The 16,673-nt window shown below is 60.1% G+C and overlaps 1 protein-coding gene across 1 annotated transcript in view; it reads right to left on the bottom strand.

Moving 5' to 3' along the window:
- Positions 1 to 2,248: 2,248 nt before the first annotated feature.
- The window catches only part of LRP1 (LDL receptor related protein 1), a 101,631-nt gene continuing 87,206 nt past the window's right edge, over positions 2,249 to 16,673 (bottom strand). Inside the window, 30 exon segments of the mRNA XM_079329222.1 lie at positions 2,249 to 3,335; positions 4,134 to 4,278; positions 4,372 to 4,459; positions 4,903 to 4,967; positions 5,149 to 5,253; positions 5,495 to 5,669; positions 6,361 to 6,522; positions 6,600 to 6,773; positions 7,924 to 8,064; positions 8,400 to 8,576; positions 8,659 to 8,775; positions 8,976 to 9,082; positions 9,316 to 9,494; positions 10,333 to 10,604; positions 10,902 to 10,950; positions 10,952 to 10,996; positions 10,998 to 11,023; positions 11,165 to 11,225; positions 11,227 to 11,300; positions 11,378 to 11,521; positions 11,702 to 11,824; positions 12,234 to 12,240; positions 12,242 to 12,286; positions 12,288 to 12,358; positions 12,874 to 13,006; positions 13,110 to 13,216; positions 14,634 to 14,750; positions 16,397 to 16,468; positions 16,471 to 16,512; positions 16,515 to 16,520. Of these exon segments, the coding sequence (XP_079185348.1) occupies positions 3,198 to 3,335; positions 4,134 to 4,278; positions 4,372 to 4,459; positions 4,903 to 4,967; positions 5,149 to 5,253; positions 5,495 to 5,669; positions 6,361 to 6,522; positions 6,600 to 6,773; positions 7,924 to 8,064; positions 8,400 to 8,576; positions 8,659 to 8,775; positions 8,976 to 9,082; positions 9,316 to 9,494; positions 10,333 to 10,604; positions 10,902 to 10,950; positions 10,952 to 10,996; positions 10,998 to 11,023; positions 11,165 to 11,225; positions 11,227 to 11,300; positions 11,378 to 11,521; positions 11,702 to 11,824; positions 12,234 to 12,240; positions 12,242 to 12,286; positions 12,288 to 12,358; positions 12,874 to 13,006; positions 13,110 to 13,216; positions 14,634 to 14,750; positions 16,397 to 16,468; positions 16,471 to 16,512; positions 16,515 to 16,520 (3,167 nt within the window). The 3' untranslated portion in view covers positions 2,249 to 3,197.

Genomic DNA, 16,673 nt, shown 5'->3' with positions numbered 1-16,673 from the left:
TGGGGATGCGGAGACGGAATGATGAAAGGTAACGGGGAAATGGGAAAAGGGAAAGGAGAGGAAGGAGGGAGACGGAGCCGGGAAAGAGAGAGAGGAGAGAGAGGAATCGCGAGGAGCGGGGCGTCCGGAGCTGCTGGAATCGGGGGGGGTCCCAACCAGCTCCAGGGGGGGCACACGGCCCCTCCTGCCTGGGATCCGCAGACGGGGCTCAGAGGAGCCTCCCTCACTTTAGGGAGAATCCCTCCAGCCCCTCTCCCAGAGCTGCCGGTGGGTGTGAGACCCCCCGCTCCTCCCTGGCCCCCCACTGCCCGCACTGCAGGAGCCTCCGTACCCCTCTCCCCCCACCCAGCCCTGCTCCCCCCGCTGCCACATTCACCCTGCAGGGGCTGTGGGGGCATCCAGACCCCTCGGGACCTCCCCCCACATCGCCAAGAAAACTCCCCGAGTGGGTCCCGGTGTCACACGGGGCTCTGAGAGGGGTTGGGGGGGCTCTGGAAAAGCCCCCCCACCTTAACAGCCCACGGACAGAGATGGGAGGGACAGAAGCAGGCGGGGGGAGGGTGAGGATGAATGGGGAAGAGGGTGAAAAATAGAAAATATTGAAGGAAAAAGATAAAAAGGGTTTGGTTGGGGGGGAGAGGGGAAAGGGAGGAGAAACCTCGGGAGGAGATTTAAGGACCGATAAGTGAACAAAGAGCCGGTATTGAAATAGATCTGAGGCCGCCGGCGCTCGGCGAGGGGCTGGGGGGGCTCAAAGGCAGCGGCTGCGGGGGGCTGCTGATGATTGGGGGGTGGGGGGCGAGGGGCGACCCTTTCTGCTGAGCTACCAGGACCTGCCGTGGCCCTGGGGGTCCCTGGGGGTCCCTCACAGCCACCTGGCACGTGGCCGATGCCACGAAGGCTCGACGCCCTCAGGGCTCGATGTCACGAGTGGGTCTGAGCCCCCCACCCCCCCCAGCACGAGCCCCCCAGGGCGGCCACGAGTCCCTGCCGGGGTCCTGGCCCTGGTCCCTGCCCTGGCTGTGAGGGGGGGTCCCAGCTGAGCCCCCCACCCGCAGCAGCCGGTGCTGTGGCTGTGGCAGGGCGGGAGGATGTGAGGGATGGCTCGGAGGGGACACGGAGTGGGGGGCACATGGGGGGACACGGGGGATACGTGAGAGTGACACGCTAGAGGGGGAAAGGGAAGATGGGAGGGACATGGGGGATACCCGGGGGACATGGGGGACACAATGAGGGGACATGGGGGATACCCCGGGGGACATGGGGGACACAATGAGGGGACATGGGGGATACTCAGGGTGGGTAATTATGGGGGCGCACACGTGGGACGTACGGGGACAATGGGGGGGACACTGGAGGAAGTACAGGGGGGATACGAGAAGGGACACACAGGAGGCTCACGGGGGGATTCATGTGGGGGTTCGGGGGGACACAGGGGAGGATTGGCGGGGGATACGGGGGGTTACACGGGTAGTATGGGGTGGTTACACGGGGGGATATGGGGGGACATGGGGGGTCACACGGGGTGGGCACGGGGATGCGCGCGCTGCCCCCCCTCCGTTCTCGGCGGCGGTGTCGCCACCTGGTGGCGGCTCCTGGGACTGCGCGCGCCGCCGGTGCCGGTTCCCGGTTCCTCGTTCCCATTCGCCGTTCCTCATTCCCATTCCCAGTTCCCTGATCCCTGGTCCCTGTTCCAATCCCCCATTCCCCGTCCCCTGTTCCCGTTCCCGGTTCCCGATTCCCGTTTCTGGTTCCCTGTTCCCCGTTCGTTCCTCTTTCCCTATTCACATTCCCTTAAACCATTCCCATTCCCATTTCTATTCCCCATTCCCATTCCCATTCCCATTCCCATTCCCATTCCTATTCCTATTCCTGTCCCCCATTCCCATTTCTATTCCCTATTCCTATTCCTATTCCCGTTCCTGTTCCCATTCCCCTTCCTGTTCCCATTCCCCTTTCCCCTTTCCCAGTTGTCGGTGCCCCCCCCCCGTGCCGTGCACTGGAACAAGAGCTGGTGGGATTCTCTCTCCTTTCAGCAGCCACCTGTGACCCCCCTCCCCATGACCCCCCCGAGCCCCCTCCTCTCCACACCCCATAAACCCCCCACCTCCCCTTCTCACCCCCCAGGGCCAGGATTGGCACCTCTGGGCTTTGGGGGCATCCTGGGCACGACCCCCAGTGACGAGCCCCTCCCCAAAACTGCCCCCCCACTCCCACCCCCTCCTCCAACCAGCAGTCTGCACTTCAGTTTTTAAAAATTTTATTTATAACAATATCTGTTTTGTTTAGTTGTAAAGTAATCCAGCAAAAATTATTAAAACATTTCCCCCCAATAAAAGGATGGGGTTCCCCCCCCGCCCCCCCACATGCGTTTATTTATTTCTACTATAAAAGCTAGGTCATTTCCAGGGCTTTTTTTTTTGTGTTTTTTGGGTTTTTTTTTCTCTTTTTCCTGTTAAAAAATGTGCATGTTGGAGAGCGGGCAGGTGAGAGGCCGGGGTGGGGAGGGGGCTGAAGGGCTGGGGACCCCCCCACACCACAGTGGGGCTGGGGGCTTCATCCTGGCCCCTGTAACAGTCGGGCAAAAAATGGGGGAAGGAGAGGCAGAGAGAGAGGAGGGGAAAATGGGGAGGGAGGGGAAATTGGGGGAGAAAAACAGGGGAGGGAAGGGAATGAGGGGCTGGGGGGGATTGCAGAGACCAAGCTGCAGGAGAAGGGGGGAGCCAGGGAACAGCAGATTTAGGTGGGGGATGGAAATGGGGTCCCTGGGGAGGAGGGCTGCTGGAGTTGGGGGGATTTTGGGAACATGTGGGACCCCACTCTGCCTCCTCCCAACCTGTGCCCCCCCAGAGCAGTGACCCCAGGTCTCCCACCAACCCCAGCCCCACTGTATTCACCCCAGTGCCAGCCTCTCCTGGGGGGTGGGAGGGGGTGAAAAAGGGACAGAAAAAGGGAAAAAAAAGGGGGGTGTTTGTTTCCAAATGTAAAGAGATTTAAAATAAACCAAAGCCGGGTCTGGCAATGAAGACGCCGAGACCTGGGACCGAGGTGGGGGGTGGGGGGGAATATACAGGTAATAATACTGCTCACATAGAAAAGTAATAATCCTTCATTTGTACATTTATACAGCGGCTCGTGGCCCCCTCCCCCCGGCGCGGGGGGGCCCGGGCCCCGCAGCCCCTCGCCCCCCGTGCCCCCTATGCCAGGGGATCTGCAAGCTCGTCGTCCCCCCGCGCCAGCAGCTCCCGTTTCTCGTCCGTGCTGGCCAGAGAGTTGCGGCTGTTGTGGGCGCCCATGTAGAGCGTGGCATAAACCGGGTTGGTGAAGTTGGTGGGCTGCAGAGAGGGGGCGGGGGGAGCAGGTGGGAGGGGGCACGGAGAGTTCTCCCGCCCCCTGAGCAGGAGCTGCTGTGCCCAAGGGTGTTCCCAACCCTGGGGGGACTCCGGGAGAGAGACCACCAGCCCTGACCTTCTTCAGGGTGGGGCAGACCTGCCTTCAGCCCCAGCCACAAAGGCTCTGTCATCCCTTGGAGCCCCCCAGCCCCAAAACCTCTGTGATTGCTCAGAACCCCCCAGCTCCAAGATCTGACCCCTCAGACCTCCCCAGCACCAAAGCCTCTGTGACCCCTCAGAACCCCCCAGCCCCCAAAACCTCTGTGACTCCCTCAGAGCCCCCCAGCCCCAAAACTTCTGCAATTCCTCAGAAACCTCCAAGCCCTGAAGTCTTTGCAGCCACTTGGAGTTTCCCCCTTTCTCCCACCCCAAAGCCTTTGGAGCATCCCCACCTCCAAAACATTTGTGAATCTTTGGAGTCTCCCCCAGCCCCAAAACCTCCAGCCCCAAAACTTTGTGAACCTTCAGAGTTTCCCCCAGCCCCAAAAGCTTTCTCACCCCTCTAAGTTCCCCTAGTCCCAAAAAATTTTCAAACCCTTGGAGCCCACCCAACCTCAAAAGCTTTGTGATCCCTCAAAGCCTTTTTGCAACTCCACAGAGCTCCCAGCCCTGAAGCCTTTGAGACCCTCAGAGCCCCCCAGGATTGTTGCACAGCCACAGCAACGTCCCCCCCACCCCAGCATGTGCCCCCCCTGCACCTCCCACTTTGGGCAGGACCCTGCAGAGCCCACAGCCCCTCACCTTGTCAGGGTCCAGGGCAAAATCAGCATCCAGCAGCTCCCCCACGTCATCATCAGGCTCCCCCTCGTACATTTTGTAGGTGGGATTCCCAATTTCCACGTTCATGGCACCGTTGGTCATCCTCTGGTGCTGGAAGCCCTTGGCACTGAGGTGGGGGAGGCAGAGGGTCAGTGCCAGTGCCACCCCTGGCTGTGCCCCACCCTCCAGCCTCCCATCCCCTCCATGCCACCAGACTGACCCTTTAATCCTCCACTTGTACCACACAAAAGCCACCACGGTGAGGAGGATGAGCAGCAGCAGGATGGGGATGACAATGGAAGCTGTTCCTGTGGGAGGAAGGCACAGGAACAGTCAGAGCCTGGGGCAGGGGGGGACAGGGCTCAGATGTCCCCCCTTCAGGCACAGAAGGGGGTTCAGGAGTCACACGGGGGCACTGGGCAGCCCTGGACCACCAACACAGCCCTGGGGTGGTGTGACATGGAAAGGGGGGTCCCAATCCCCCAAACCCCCCAGGTGTGACATGGGAAGGGGGGTCCCAATCCCCCAAACCCCCCAGGTGTGGCATGAAAAGGGGGGTCCCAATCCCCCAAACCCCCCAGGTGTGACATGGGAAAGGGGGTCCCAATCCCCCAAACCCCTCAGGTGTGACATGGAAAGGGGGGTCCCAATCCCCTAAACCCCCCAGGTGTGACATGAAAAGGGGGGTCCCAATCCCCCAAACCCCCCAGGTGTGACATGGGAAGGGGGGTCCCAGGCTGCCCCCACTTACGGCTGCTCTGCTGCTCGCCCACGATGAACTCCTCACAACGGGTCCCTGTCACCCCCGAGGGACACCTGGGGGAGAGCAGGGGGTTAGCAGGGCAGGGCCATGCAGGGAGGGAGGGAGGGACAGCTGGGCACAGACCTGGGGTCAGGGGGGTGGGGACACACAGATTGGGGTGTGTCAGTGATGTCAGGGGAGGCACACAGCCCCCTTGTCCCCCCTCCCACACCCCCCAGCCCCCTCCTCTCTTACAGGCACTGGGGCAGCTGTGTCTTGTCGCTGATGGAGCAGGTCCCACCGTGCAGGCAGTAATTGTCACAGGTCAGGCAGCTCGGGGCTATCTTCCCATCAGGGCAGCTGGGGGGCACAGGGGGTCAGTCCCATGGGGACCCCCACCCGCCCTGTGCCCCCCCCCTCGGGTGTTCTGTGCTCCCCCTGCCCCTTAGGACTCAGCTGGGATGGGATTTGGGGAAACACTGAGACAATGAGACACCTCCTCCTCCCAGATCTCCTGGATTTACCTGCCCGCTTTTCTCTGGGGTCCCTGTGCCCACCACCCCCATTTTCCTCCCTCCAGCTCGACATTCCCAGCACCTACATGCAAGAGACCTCCCCACTCTGCTTGTTGATGCTGCACTTGCCCTCCTGGCACCGGGAGCACTTGTTCAGCTGGCACTGGGCACCCTCGAACTGGGGGGGGCAGCGGCACAGCTTGGCCCCGCTGGCTGTCATCTGGCACACGCCCTCGTTCTCGCAGTAATCGAAGCACTGCCCTGGGGGGGACGAGGGGGTCAGGGTGGGCAGCACCTAAACTGACCCTCCAGTCCCTCATGGAGCACCAGCCTGCCCTACTCAGCACCCCAGCAAAAGGGGGAGATGAAAATACAATCCCGTGGGATTCCACCAAAATAGAGGAACATGGACCTCTTGATGCTGTCCCCAGGTATTCCCATACAGCATCTCCCAAAAGAGGGTTGGGAGCCAAACACTCTGGCACTGTCCCCAGAGGTCTCCCCCTCAAGCATCCTCAGGTGAGGGACACCCACCCTCCTGACGCCCATTGATGTCCCCAGATATCCCCAGGTGAGTGACATCCACCCTTTAACCCCCCATTACCATCCCCACACACCCCCAGTGAGTGACACCCACACACCCCCAGGTGAGTGACCCCCACACACCCCCATTGAGTGACCCCTACCCTTTAACCCCCATTACCATCCCACACACCCCCAGGTGTGTGACACCCACATTTTAACCCCCCATTACCATCCCCACACACCCCCAGTGAGTGACCCCCACACACCCCCAGTGAGTGACCCCACCATGTGACCCCCCCATTACCATCCCACACACCCCCAGTGAGTGACCCAACCCTCTGACCCCCATTACCATCCCCACACACCCCCAGTGAGTGACCCCACCCTGTGACCCCCACCCCCGCCGTCCTCCCGCGGTGGCACTCACGGTACTGGCAGCGGTCGCCGATGAAGCCGGGCAGGCAGCGGCAGCTGGGCTGGTTGCCCTGGTTGACGGTGCAGCTGCCGTTGTGCTGGCAGTAATCCGTGCACACCTGCTGGTTGCACCGGGGCCCGGTGAATCCGGTGGGGCAGCGGCATGTGGGCATTCCTAGGGGTGAAACCAGTTAGTTTCAACACCCCTCTGTCTGTATGTCTGTCCGTCCATCCTGGACCCTGCTGGCTCACCTGAGGGGGAGGCGGCGCAGGTGCCCCCGTTCTGGCAGTAGTCCCAGCACTGGTCCATCTGGCACTTGTCGCCGGTGTAGCGCGGCTGGCAGCGGCACTTGGCCTGCTTGCGGGCGTTGAGGAAGCAGCTGCCGCCGTTCAGGCACACCAGGTCACACGTGTCCGTGGTGGGCACTGCCAGGGAGGATGGAGGGGATGGAGTGAGGAGGACTGAGCTGGCAGGACCCAACCTCCCTCTTTATCTGTGTTGGGTTGTAATAGAGATGTGGCCAGAAATGTGGATTATCTGTGACCCTGATCTCCATGGCATATATTATCTGCTAATGGGTTATCTTTAAAATCAGCTGGGGCAATCATCTTTATCTTTACCACAGCCCATCCTCCTTCCATGAGTTATCTCCTGTTAATGGGTCACTGTTAAAAACTGGGTGTGGCAGTGACCCTGATCTCCTGGCACACATTATCTGCTAATGGACCATCTTTAAACCAGCTGGGGCAATCATCTTTATCTTTTCCACAGCCCATTCTCCTTCCATGAGATATCTCCTGTTAATGGGCCATTGTTAAAAACTGGGTGTGGCAGTGATTCTTATCTCTGTGGGAGATATCTCCTGTTAATGGGTCATTGTTTAAAACTGGGAGTGGCAGTGACCCTGATCTCCTGGCACACATTATCTGCTAATGGGCCATCTTTAAACCAGCTGGGCAATCATCTCCATCTTTCCACAGCCCATCCTCCCTCCAGGAGATATCTCCTGTTCATGGCCACTGAGTCCCAGTGCATGACTGATAAAATTCCATCATCCCACTGGGAGATGCTCCAGCCAGGGCAGGAGCCAAGCCTTTCCTACCCAGATAAAAACTGAGATTTTGGACAGCAAGTTATCCATCTTCCCACTGGATTCCAGAGGAAAGCCAGACCTTTCCACATCATCCCTGCACCTTCAGAGGAAACTGCACCTTCTGCAGGAGCACTGCTCCAGCTGAACCACATCTGCCACTGCAGGAGGATGCAGCCACCATTGAATGGGACTGCTGCCACCACCCTGACTGACTGATGGGTGTCAGCTTGGATTCTGACTCTGGCAGGGTTGGAATTGTTCTTTGTAATGCTGTATTTCTATTTTAATTTTCCTAGTACAAAACTGTTATTCCTAATTCCCATATCTTTGCCTGAGAGCCCCTTAATTTCAAAATTATAATAATTTGGAGGGAGGGGGTTTACATTCTCCATTTCAAAGAGAAGCTCCTGCCTTTATTGGCAGACACCTGTCCTTCAAACCAGAATATCATCCTCATCCTCTCCTCCTCTGGTGTCACCTACCCACAGGTGACACGGTGGGCGAGGGAATGACCACGCAGGTGCCGTTGTCCAGGCGTTTGCCGTTGGGGCAGGTGCACACGGGGCCGCTGGGGCTCAGCAGGCAGAGCCACTCGCACTTCTTGCGGTCACAAGGGTTGGTCACTGCGGGAGGGGAGGGCACAGGTGGTGAGGACAGTGGAGTGGTGACAGCTTGGTGACCCACAGCTCTTCTTGCTTTATAGAACCTCTAGGACATTCCCCTGCACAGCCCTGTGCTGTCCCTCCCATGCCCTGAGGTCACCATCTGACCACTCACCGCTGCAGTTGGACTTCCCAAACTCACCCCACCAACCACGCAGACACTTTGGAGCTCGGGGTCTGAATCCCCTCTTCCCAAGCTCTGCCAACACTCCCCTCACCCTTTGGCACCTCATATCAGTCTCTGGCAACTCCCTCCCACCCCAGGAGCAGAGTGGGGGTCCCAGGCCTGCACACACCCTCTGGCTGTTTGTACTGGTGGTAGAGCACGACGTCGGTGGCGTGGTTGAGGCCGGACGTCAGGTTGGTGACGGGTTTATGGCCGAACTTGTGGATCTTGAAGATGCGGTTGTTGATGTAGGTGACGCCGTAGATGTAATCCTCAAAGATGTCGATGCTGAATGGGTGGCTCAGCCCTGAGGAAGCCAGGAGGGGACATGTGGAGGCAGGGATTTGGGGTGGGATTGATGTCAGGGACCCCCATGGGGCAGCCCTTACCCTTCTTGTTGTCGATGGCCACGACAGGGTCGGTGCCGTTGAGCCGGATGCTGCCGATGACGGAGAGCTTGGCGTCGGCCCAGTACAGCCTCTCATTGTGATAGTCCACGGCCAGGCCTGAGGGGACACAGCCTCTGGTCAGCTCCCACTCCACCCCAAGCCCCTCCTGACCAATTGACCCACAGAACAACCCCCCACACCCACTACACTCTTCTGCTGTGGGGCTCTAAGCCCCCAGAACAACCCTCCTCAACACCAATGGTTGAATGTCTCCCCATCATGGCTTTTGCCCCCATGTTGTCACCTGTCTATCTCACCTGTTGGCCACTGGATGTTGTCTTGCACCAGGGTTTCCCGCAGCGTCCCATCCATGGCAGCTGTCTCAATCTTGGGGTGATTGCCCCAGTCTGACCAGTACATCGTTCTGTAAGGACACAGGCAGATCATTCCAAGGGGAACAGGGCAGGAGAAACCCTCCCACACTGCCCATGGCATCCTGGAGCCACCAGCTAACTCTGGGGCAACTCCAGAAGACAACGGAGAGCGACAATGAGACACATGGCTTGTGGTGAGGGGAGTGTGACAATGAGACACATGGCTGGGCTTGTGGTGAGGGGAGTGTGGTGAAGGAGTGGGATGAAGGCTCAAGCCCCTCACCCCCGCAGTGGGTCAACCACAATGGCGTGGGGCTCATCGATCATCCCCGAAATCAGCGTCTTGCGGTTCTCGCCCTTCATCTGCGCCACCTCGATGACGTCCCGCCCCGAGTCCGTCCAGTAGATGTTCCCGGCCACCCAGTCGATGGCGATTCCCCGCGGCATCTTCAGCCCTGAGATCTGCGTGGGGCAGAGTGGGGAGAAGGTGAGGGGAGGGTTGAAACCATCAGCCCATCCCCATCTCTCTCACTATGCCCTGGCAGGGTGTAGGAGTCAGTCTGAAATTTCTCTGAGAACCTGGACCCCACCACTCGCTCTGGAGCTGAGTTCTGGCCTCACCCAGGTGGATGCTGGCCCAGGGCTGTTTGTAGCTGTACCCGGTGCTGGCCCAGGGCTGTTTGTAGCTGTACCCAGTGCTGGCCCAGGGCTGTTTGTAGCTGTACCTGGTGCTTGCCCAGGGCTGTTTGTAGCTGTACCTGGTGTTGCTCTCAGCAGGTGCTGGTTACAGCTCCCTGTTCCTGCTCCTGTTCCTTGGAGCAATGATCTCCACATACAATAGCCCAGAAATCTCCCCACCTTTTGGCCAGAGGCCACTCCTTTTGGAAAAGGACTATAAGAAGTGACTTTCCTAAAGAGACTTTGAGATCTCTTTCCTCCCAACGGATTGAAGACGCATCCATCGTCTGACGACCACGAGGATGCTTCCCTTATGTTGGTAGCTACATCCCATCCTTTCTCTCTCTCTCTCTCTCCGCTTTTACTTCATTTCCTTTACCTCTCTCTCCTTTTACTTCTCTTCCTTTACCTCTCTCCCTCTTCCCTTTTACTTCGTTTCCTTTACCTCTCTCTCCCTCTCTCTCTATCACAAAACTGAATTATTTTCACCCAATAAACTGCACTGCTGCTTTCTGCTGAACAAAACCCAAGTCTCTTGCTTTTGTCTTTTGCACCCTGGGGTGGAACAAATGACCACAACTCCCTCTGGGGGAGAGGGGATGGTGACCCAGGGCTGGCTCACGTTCAGGTGCGTGACGCCGCCGTCGATCTGGCGCCGGTTGCGGTTGGAGGCGGTGGAGGCCGAGGAGGAGGCGGGCAGCTCCCGGTAGGAGATCCGGCCTGTGTGCCAGTTGGTCCAGTAGATCTTGTTGCCCTTGACGTAGATGTCCATGGCGTCGATGCGCACGTTCTCATCGCCCTGGAAGGCGGGCTCGTAGGCAGAGTTGGGGTTGAAGGGGTACATGCTCCTGATCTTGTTGTCGTCAGCGATGTAGAGGATCTGGTGCTCGGAGCCTGCAGAGGAGGAGGAGGAGGAGGAGGAGGAGGAGAGGTTGGCATGGGCTGGACTGGAACAGGGGTTCAACCAGGAGTGGGGACTCAGCTGGGAATAGGGGCTCAGTCCAGCTCCATAGTGGGGAGGATCGCTGGGAGCTCACTCTGCCAGGGATGGACAGACAGATGGCCACCAGAAGGGTGGCCAGAGCTGCAGGGGGTTGGAGGGAGGAGTAAAGGATTCCCACAGGAGCTCTGGGGCACGTGGGGGATGCTGGGCATGCACAGAACCCCTGTGGGTCCCTGTTCCCTCCTGACCTTCTGCCTTGCACATGTTGTCAGTCTTCATGAAGTTCTTGGCGCAGCTTGCAGACGTGGGAGCCCTTGGTGTTGTTGCAGAGCTGGGAGCAGGTTGGCAAAGCGCAGGCACTCGTTGATGTCTGGGCAGAGGGAGATGGGATCAGGGGAGACCGGAAGATGCTCCCAAACACCCCAACTCTGCCCCAAGGACACCATTCCTGCCATCCCAGCCCTGCTCTGAATTCACATCTCACTGGCAAAAACCAATGCAGTGGGAGTACCTTGGCAAAAATTTTTGTCCGGCACCTTCTGGAATCCTCTGCGGCAGGTGCAGTAGGAGGCAGGACTGGGACTGGACGCAATGGGCCTCATCCCCACACATGGTGGTGTTGGTCATGCAGTCATATGACTTGTGCTCTGTGGTGGGACGTGCTGTCACACACGTGTCACAGCGAGTTCCCCAGCCCCCAGCGGGCCCCCGGCTCCCCACCCACCGTGGGAGCAGGATTCCTCATCCGAGCCGTCTCCGCAGTCATCGAAGAAGTTGCAGCGGAGGTTGGCACTGATGCACTTCTTGTTCCCACACAGGAACTCGTTCTTGTCCTGGCTGCAGCTCTTGGGCTTGGCCGTGGGTGACTCTGCGGGTGAGGGGCAGCAGCTGTGACCCCCCATGTGCTGGGCACCCTTCCCCATGGGAGCGGGGAGGGAGAGATTTTGGGAGGAAAACTGGGCAAAACCAACCCTAAGCTGGGTTTAGGGAGGAAGATCCTGAGGGCCACAGTGACCACCAGGCAGGCTGAGTGCTGTGCCCCACTCACCACAGTCCTTCTCATCCGTGTTATCTCCACAGTTGTCGATGCCGTCGCACTGTCGACCGATCCACAGACAAACCCGGTCGTTCTTGCAGCGGAACGGTCTGTTGGGGGGACACTGGAATTTCACTGCACCAGCAAACAGAAACAAACGGTGACGGTGAAAGGAGACGCCGGAGCCAGGCTGTCACACGTGTCACGAGCTGCTGCTCGGCCTCTGCTCTCCGGGGAGGGCTGTCCCACGGCTCCGGAGGCTGAAGCAAAGAGACTGAAGCAAGACAATCTCGCCCGGACTGCTGGGAGCCCTCTCCTCACCCACCCCACAAGCCCCCTGCCCCACCACCTGCTCAGCCTCCTCTGCAACTCCCTTCCCTCAATTGTAGCCACCTCCAGCCCCTCAGCCCCATTGGCCAACTCCAAAAGGAGCTGCCAAGGTCACCCCCAGACCCTCCTGTCCCCGCAGCGGTGCCCAAGCTCCGGATTGTCCCCCCCATCCTGGGTATGGAGGGCTCGGGGCAGGGGCAACCGGCAGGGTCACTCCAGCACATCCTCAGGGTTCTCATCTGAGTTGTCCCCACAATCGTCCTGCCCCATCACATTTCCAGGCCAGGGGCTTGCACAGGGTGTTGTTGCACTGGAACTCGTCCAGGGGACACGTGCTAACTGTGACAGATCAGGGGGGGATGGTCAGTGCCCTGCTGCCAAAACCTCAGCCTGGGGGCCACAATTCCAATTCCCAGCATGGACTGGGGGTCTCCAGGGTTGGGTCTCCAGGGTTGGGGGGTTTCCAGGGCTCATGCATGCTCCAGGGTGGAGAGGGGGACACACACAAGGGAGCAGAGAGGACAACGGTGACATGAGGGCAGGGAGGGACACACACACACACAGGAAAGCAGGGTGACACTGGTGACATTGAGGGCAGGGAGGAGGGGACACACACACAAGGGAGCAGTGGGGAATGGACATGATGGGGACACACACACAGGGGACATTGAGGCAAGGAGGAGACACACAGGAAAGCAGGGTGACACTGGTGACACCGAGGGCAGGAGACCACACCAGGGGAGCAGTGGGGACACTGGTGACATCGAGGGCAGGGAGGAGGGACACTGCCAGCCTTGGGGACACAGCCAGCCTCAGGGACAGCCAGCCTTAGGGGACCCCAGCTCTGCCCTTACCCCCAGTGCCACAGTTCTCCTCGTCGCTGCCGTCCATGCAGTCGGCGTCGGCGTCGCAGCGCCAGCGCATGGGATGCAGTGCCCGTTTCTTGCACTGGAACTGGTCGAACTCACAGCGAGGGGTGCAGTCTTTCTGCAGGGGACAGGCAAGGGACACGCTCAGCAGGGGCAGGGTGGCCATGGTAGGGCTCAGCTCTGAGCTGAGGGGCAGATTTGGGGTGTGTCCCCCTCCGTACCTCGTCGGAGCCGTCGGCGCAGTCGTGGTCGCCGTCGCATTTCCACCTGCCCGCGATGCAGCGGCCGTTGGCGCAGGAGAATTCACTCTCAGAGCAGGGCCGGGGTGCTGGGGACACAACACAGGGTGTGTTCTGAGTGTGGGGACAGTGTGAGGGCAGGGGGTGTCCTTAGGGGGTGGCACTGGGGACAGGGGAGCTGTGAGAGTGGCACAGCTGGCATCACCTCCCAGCCCCGTCCTGCTCCAGGGCTCCCAGCTGCATGTGGGGGGTTTGGGGGGCACTGTGGCCACACAGCCTGGTCATTCACTCTCCACAGGGCAGCACCAGCCCCACTGCTGCCCCCCAGGCAGGAGGAACTGCAGCAGTGCCCCAGCAGAGCCTCATCCCTGTTCCCCCTCACAGGGCATGGGCACAGACACCTGCTTCACAGCCAGTGCCAAATCCAGGAGGACGGCACGTGGCACAGCCTGGCACAACCTGGGATGGCTCTTGGGACCCTTCCCCTCCCCATGACCCTGGAATTTTGGGGCACAGGGACCCTCTGGTCACGGCACAGGGCTGTGGGGGAAGAGGGGAACAGGGGGTGTCCAGGTGGAGCAGGGAGAGTCACGTTGGGGATGGGATTTGGAGCCAAGACCAAGCCATGCACAGGTCAGAGATGCTGGTGTTGATGCTCAGAAAAAGCACCTGGATTGTCCAGTCCTGACCCCTCTGCCCTCACCTAGGAATTATTGTCTTCACTGATTTTAGAGAGACTGTACATGGAATTAAAAGATTTTGGCAGGAACCTACCTCTGAGCGCCCCATAACGACAGTGTGAAAATGGAGAAAAACATAAGATGAAGTGAAATGGCAGCAGAACTCAAAAACACAACGGGAAATCAACAGGAAAAGAAAACAGAGAAGCTGCTCTGCACCCTAAAGAGCTCAGGATGACAGAGGCACCCAGGTGGCACTGAGGGTAGGAAGGGTCTGGCAGCAGACCCGGTGCCATCCCTGGGCAGCCTGAACTCCTCTGGAGGGACAGAGGCACAGTGGGAGCCTGGAGAAGTGCTCCTGTCCATGAGGACACTCGTGTTCCTTGGCTGCTCAGCAGGGCAGGAGCTCACAAAGGGCAGCACTGAACTCTCTGCCCCAGTTTTGGGGATCAGCTGCCTCCTCACAACACTGGCCCAGTCCTGAGGTTGTGACCCAGGTCCCTCGACAGCTCTGTGTTCCCCCACTGCCATCACCAGGCACCACTGCCAGCAGGGTGACACTTGCTGTCAAAAGCAGGACAAGGTGCCCTCAGGTGACCACATTGGGGTCACCCCTTCCCTGTCACCCATCACCCTTGGGGTGTCCCTTTGGCACAGACCCCCCTGTGCAGTGCCAGGCTCTGCAGATCCCCAGAATCAGGGGTGCCCTGGCTGGGGGACACTCCTGGCCACCAGCCTGCCACTCCCCACAGAGGAGGACTGGGGGGCGGCCCAAACCTCTCCCCTCTGCCCCCCAGGGACAGCACAGGCTGGGGGTGGCACGTACTGCAGCTCTCCTCATCAGAGTTGTCCCCGCAGTCGTTGTCATAGTCGCACTGCCAGCGCCCCGGCACGCAGCGATTGTTCTTGCAGCGGAACTGGTACGGCTCACACGTGCGCTCGTCTGGGGACAGGGACAGGGTCAGGGGTGCTCCAGAGGGGGAATGTGGGACAGGGACAGGGCAGGGCTCCAGAGGGGGAATGTGGACAGGCAGGGGCAGGGATGCTCCAGAGGTGGGATATGATGGGGACAGGACAGGGGTCAGCACTGCCCCAGAGGAGGGGACAGGGACAGGGGTCAGGGATGCCTCAGGTGGGGAATGTGGGACAGGGACAGGGGTAGGGATGCCCCAGAGGTGGGTAGGATGGGGACAGGGACAGGGTCAGCACTGCCCAGAGGAGGGGACAGGGACAGGGGTCAGCACTGTCACAGAGGAGGGGACAGGACAGGGGGAGGGATGCTCCAGGTGGGGAATGGATGCTCCAGGACAGGGGGCAGGGATGCTCCAGAGGTGGGATAGGATGGGGACAGGGACAGGGGTCAGCACTGTCCCAGAGGGGACAGGGACAGGGGTCAGGGATGCCCAGGTGGGGAATGTGGACAGGGACAAGGTCAGGGATGCCCCAGTGGGGAATGTGGGACAGGGACAGGGGGCAGGGATGCCCCAGAGGGGAAATGGATGAGACAGGGACAGGGGGCAGGGATGCCCCAGGTGGGGAATGTGGGACAGGGACAGGGGGCAGGGTTGCTCCAGAGGTGGGGACAGGATGGAGACAGGGACAGGGGTCAGGGATGCCCCAGGTGGGGAATGTGGGACAGGGACAGGGACAGGGGTCAGGGATGCCCCAGGTGGGGAATGTGGGACAGGGACAGGGGTCAGAGCTGCCCCAGAGGGGGAATATGGGACAGGGACAGGGGCAGGGATGCTCCAGGTGGGGAATATGGACAGGGACAGGGACAGGGATGCCCCAGAGGAGGGGACAGGGTCAGTACTGCCCCAGGTGGGAATGAATGGGACAGGACAGGGTCAGGCTGCCCCAGAGGAGGGACAGGATGGGACAGGGACAGGGGTCAGGGATGCCCCAGTGAGGGAATATGGGACAGGGACAGGGGCAGCACTGCCCCAAATCAGGGCATGGATGGCACAGGGGCAGGGGCAGTACTGCCCAGAGGAGGGGACAGGGACAGGTGTCAGGGCTGTCCCAGGTGGGGAATATGGGACAGGAACAGGGGGCAGGGCTGCCCCAGGTGGGAATATGGGACAGGGACAGGGTCAGCACCGCCCCATGTGAGGGAACATGGGACAGGGGTCAGCACTGCCCCACACAAGGGGGACAGGGACAGGGGTTCAGCACTGTCCTGAACGAGGGGAAATTTGGGACAGGGATGATCAGCACTGCTCCAAATGAGGGGAGTTGGACAAGGACAAAGGTCAGCACTACCCTGTATGATGGAGGATGAGACAGGGACAGGTGTCAGCACTGCCCTGAACATGGGAGGGACAGGATAAGGACAGGGACAGGGGACAGCACTGCCCTGAACATGGGGAGGGACAGGATAAGGACAGGGACAGGGACAGCACTGCTCCCCACAATGGAAGGAATGGGACCAGGCATGGGTCAGCACTGCCCCCCCCTCTGACCCACCCTGCCCACACCACTCAGAACAGGAGCACTCCTGGGTCAGCCCAGAGGAGACGCCGTGCCAGCCAGCCTGTCCCTCGGCCAGGGACACAAGGTGACACTGGCTGTCCCACAGCCCCTGCTCACCACATTCCTCCTTGGGCTCATCAGACCCATCCCCACAGTCGTCCTCCCCATCGCACTTCCAGCGCGCCGGATGCACCGGCCCGAGTCCTTGCAGCGGAACTCGTCCACACCACAGTCATCTGGGCTGGAGGGGACAAAGGGACACTGCTCAGGGTGTGCTGCTCTCTGCAGGGCTGATGAACAGCCTGGTGCTGGCTGAGATTCCCTCCCTCTCAAGCAGTTTTGCAGGAGAAGTCAGGGGAGGAGGATTCCAGCGGGATGGATCCAGAGCCAGCAA

The sequence above is a fragment of the Erithacus rubecula genome (genome assembly GCF_903797595.1).
Source record: "Erithacus rubecula genome assembly, chromosome: 31".
NCBI classification, from domain to species: Eukaryota; Metazoa; Chordata; class Aves; order Passeriformes; family Muscicapidae; genus Erithacus; species Erithacus rubecula.
This window is presented reverse-complemented; position numbering and strand designations above follow the sequence as displayed.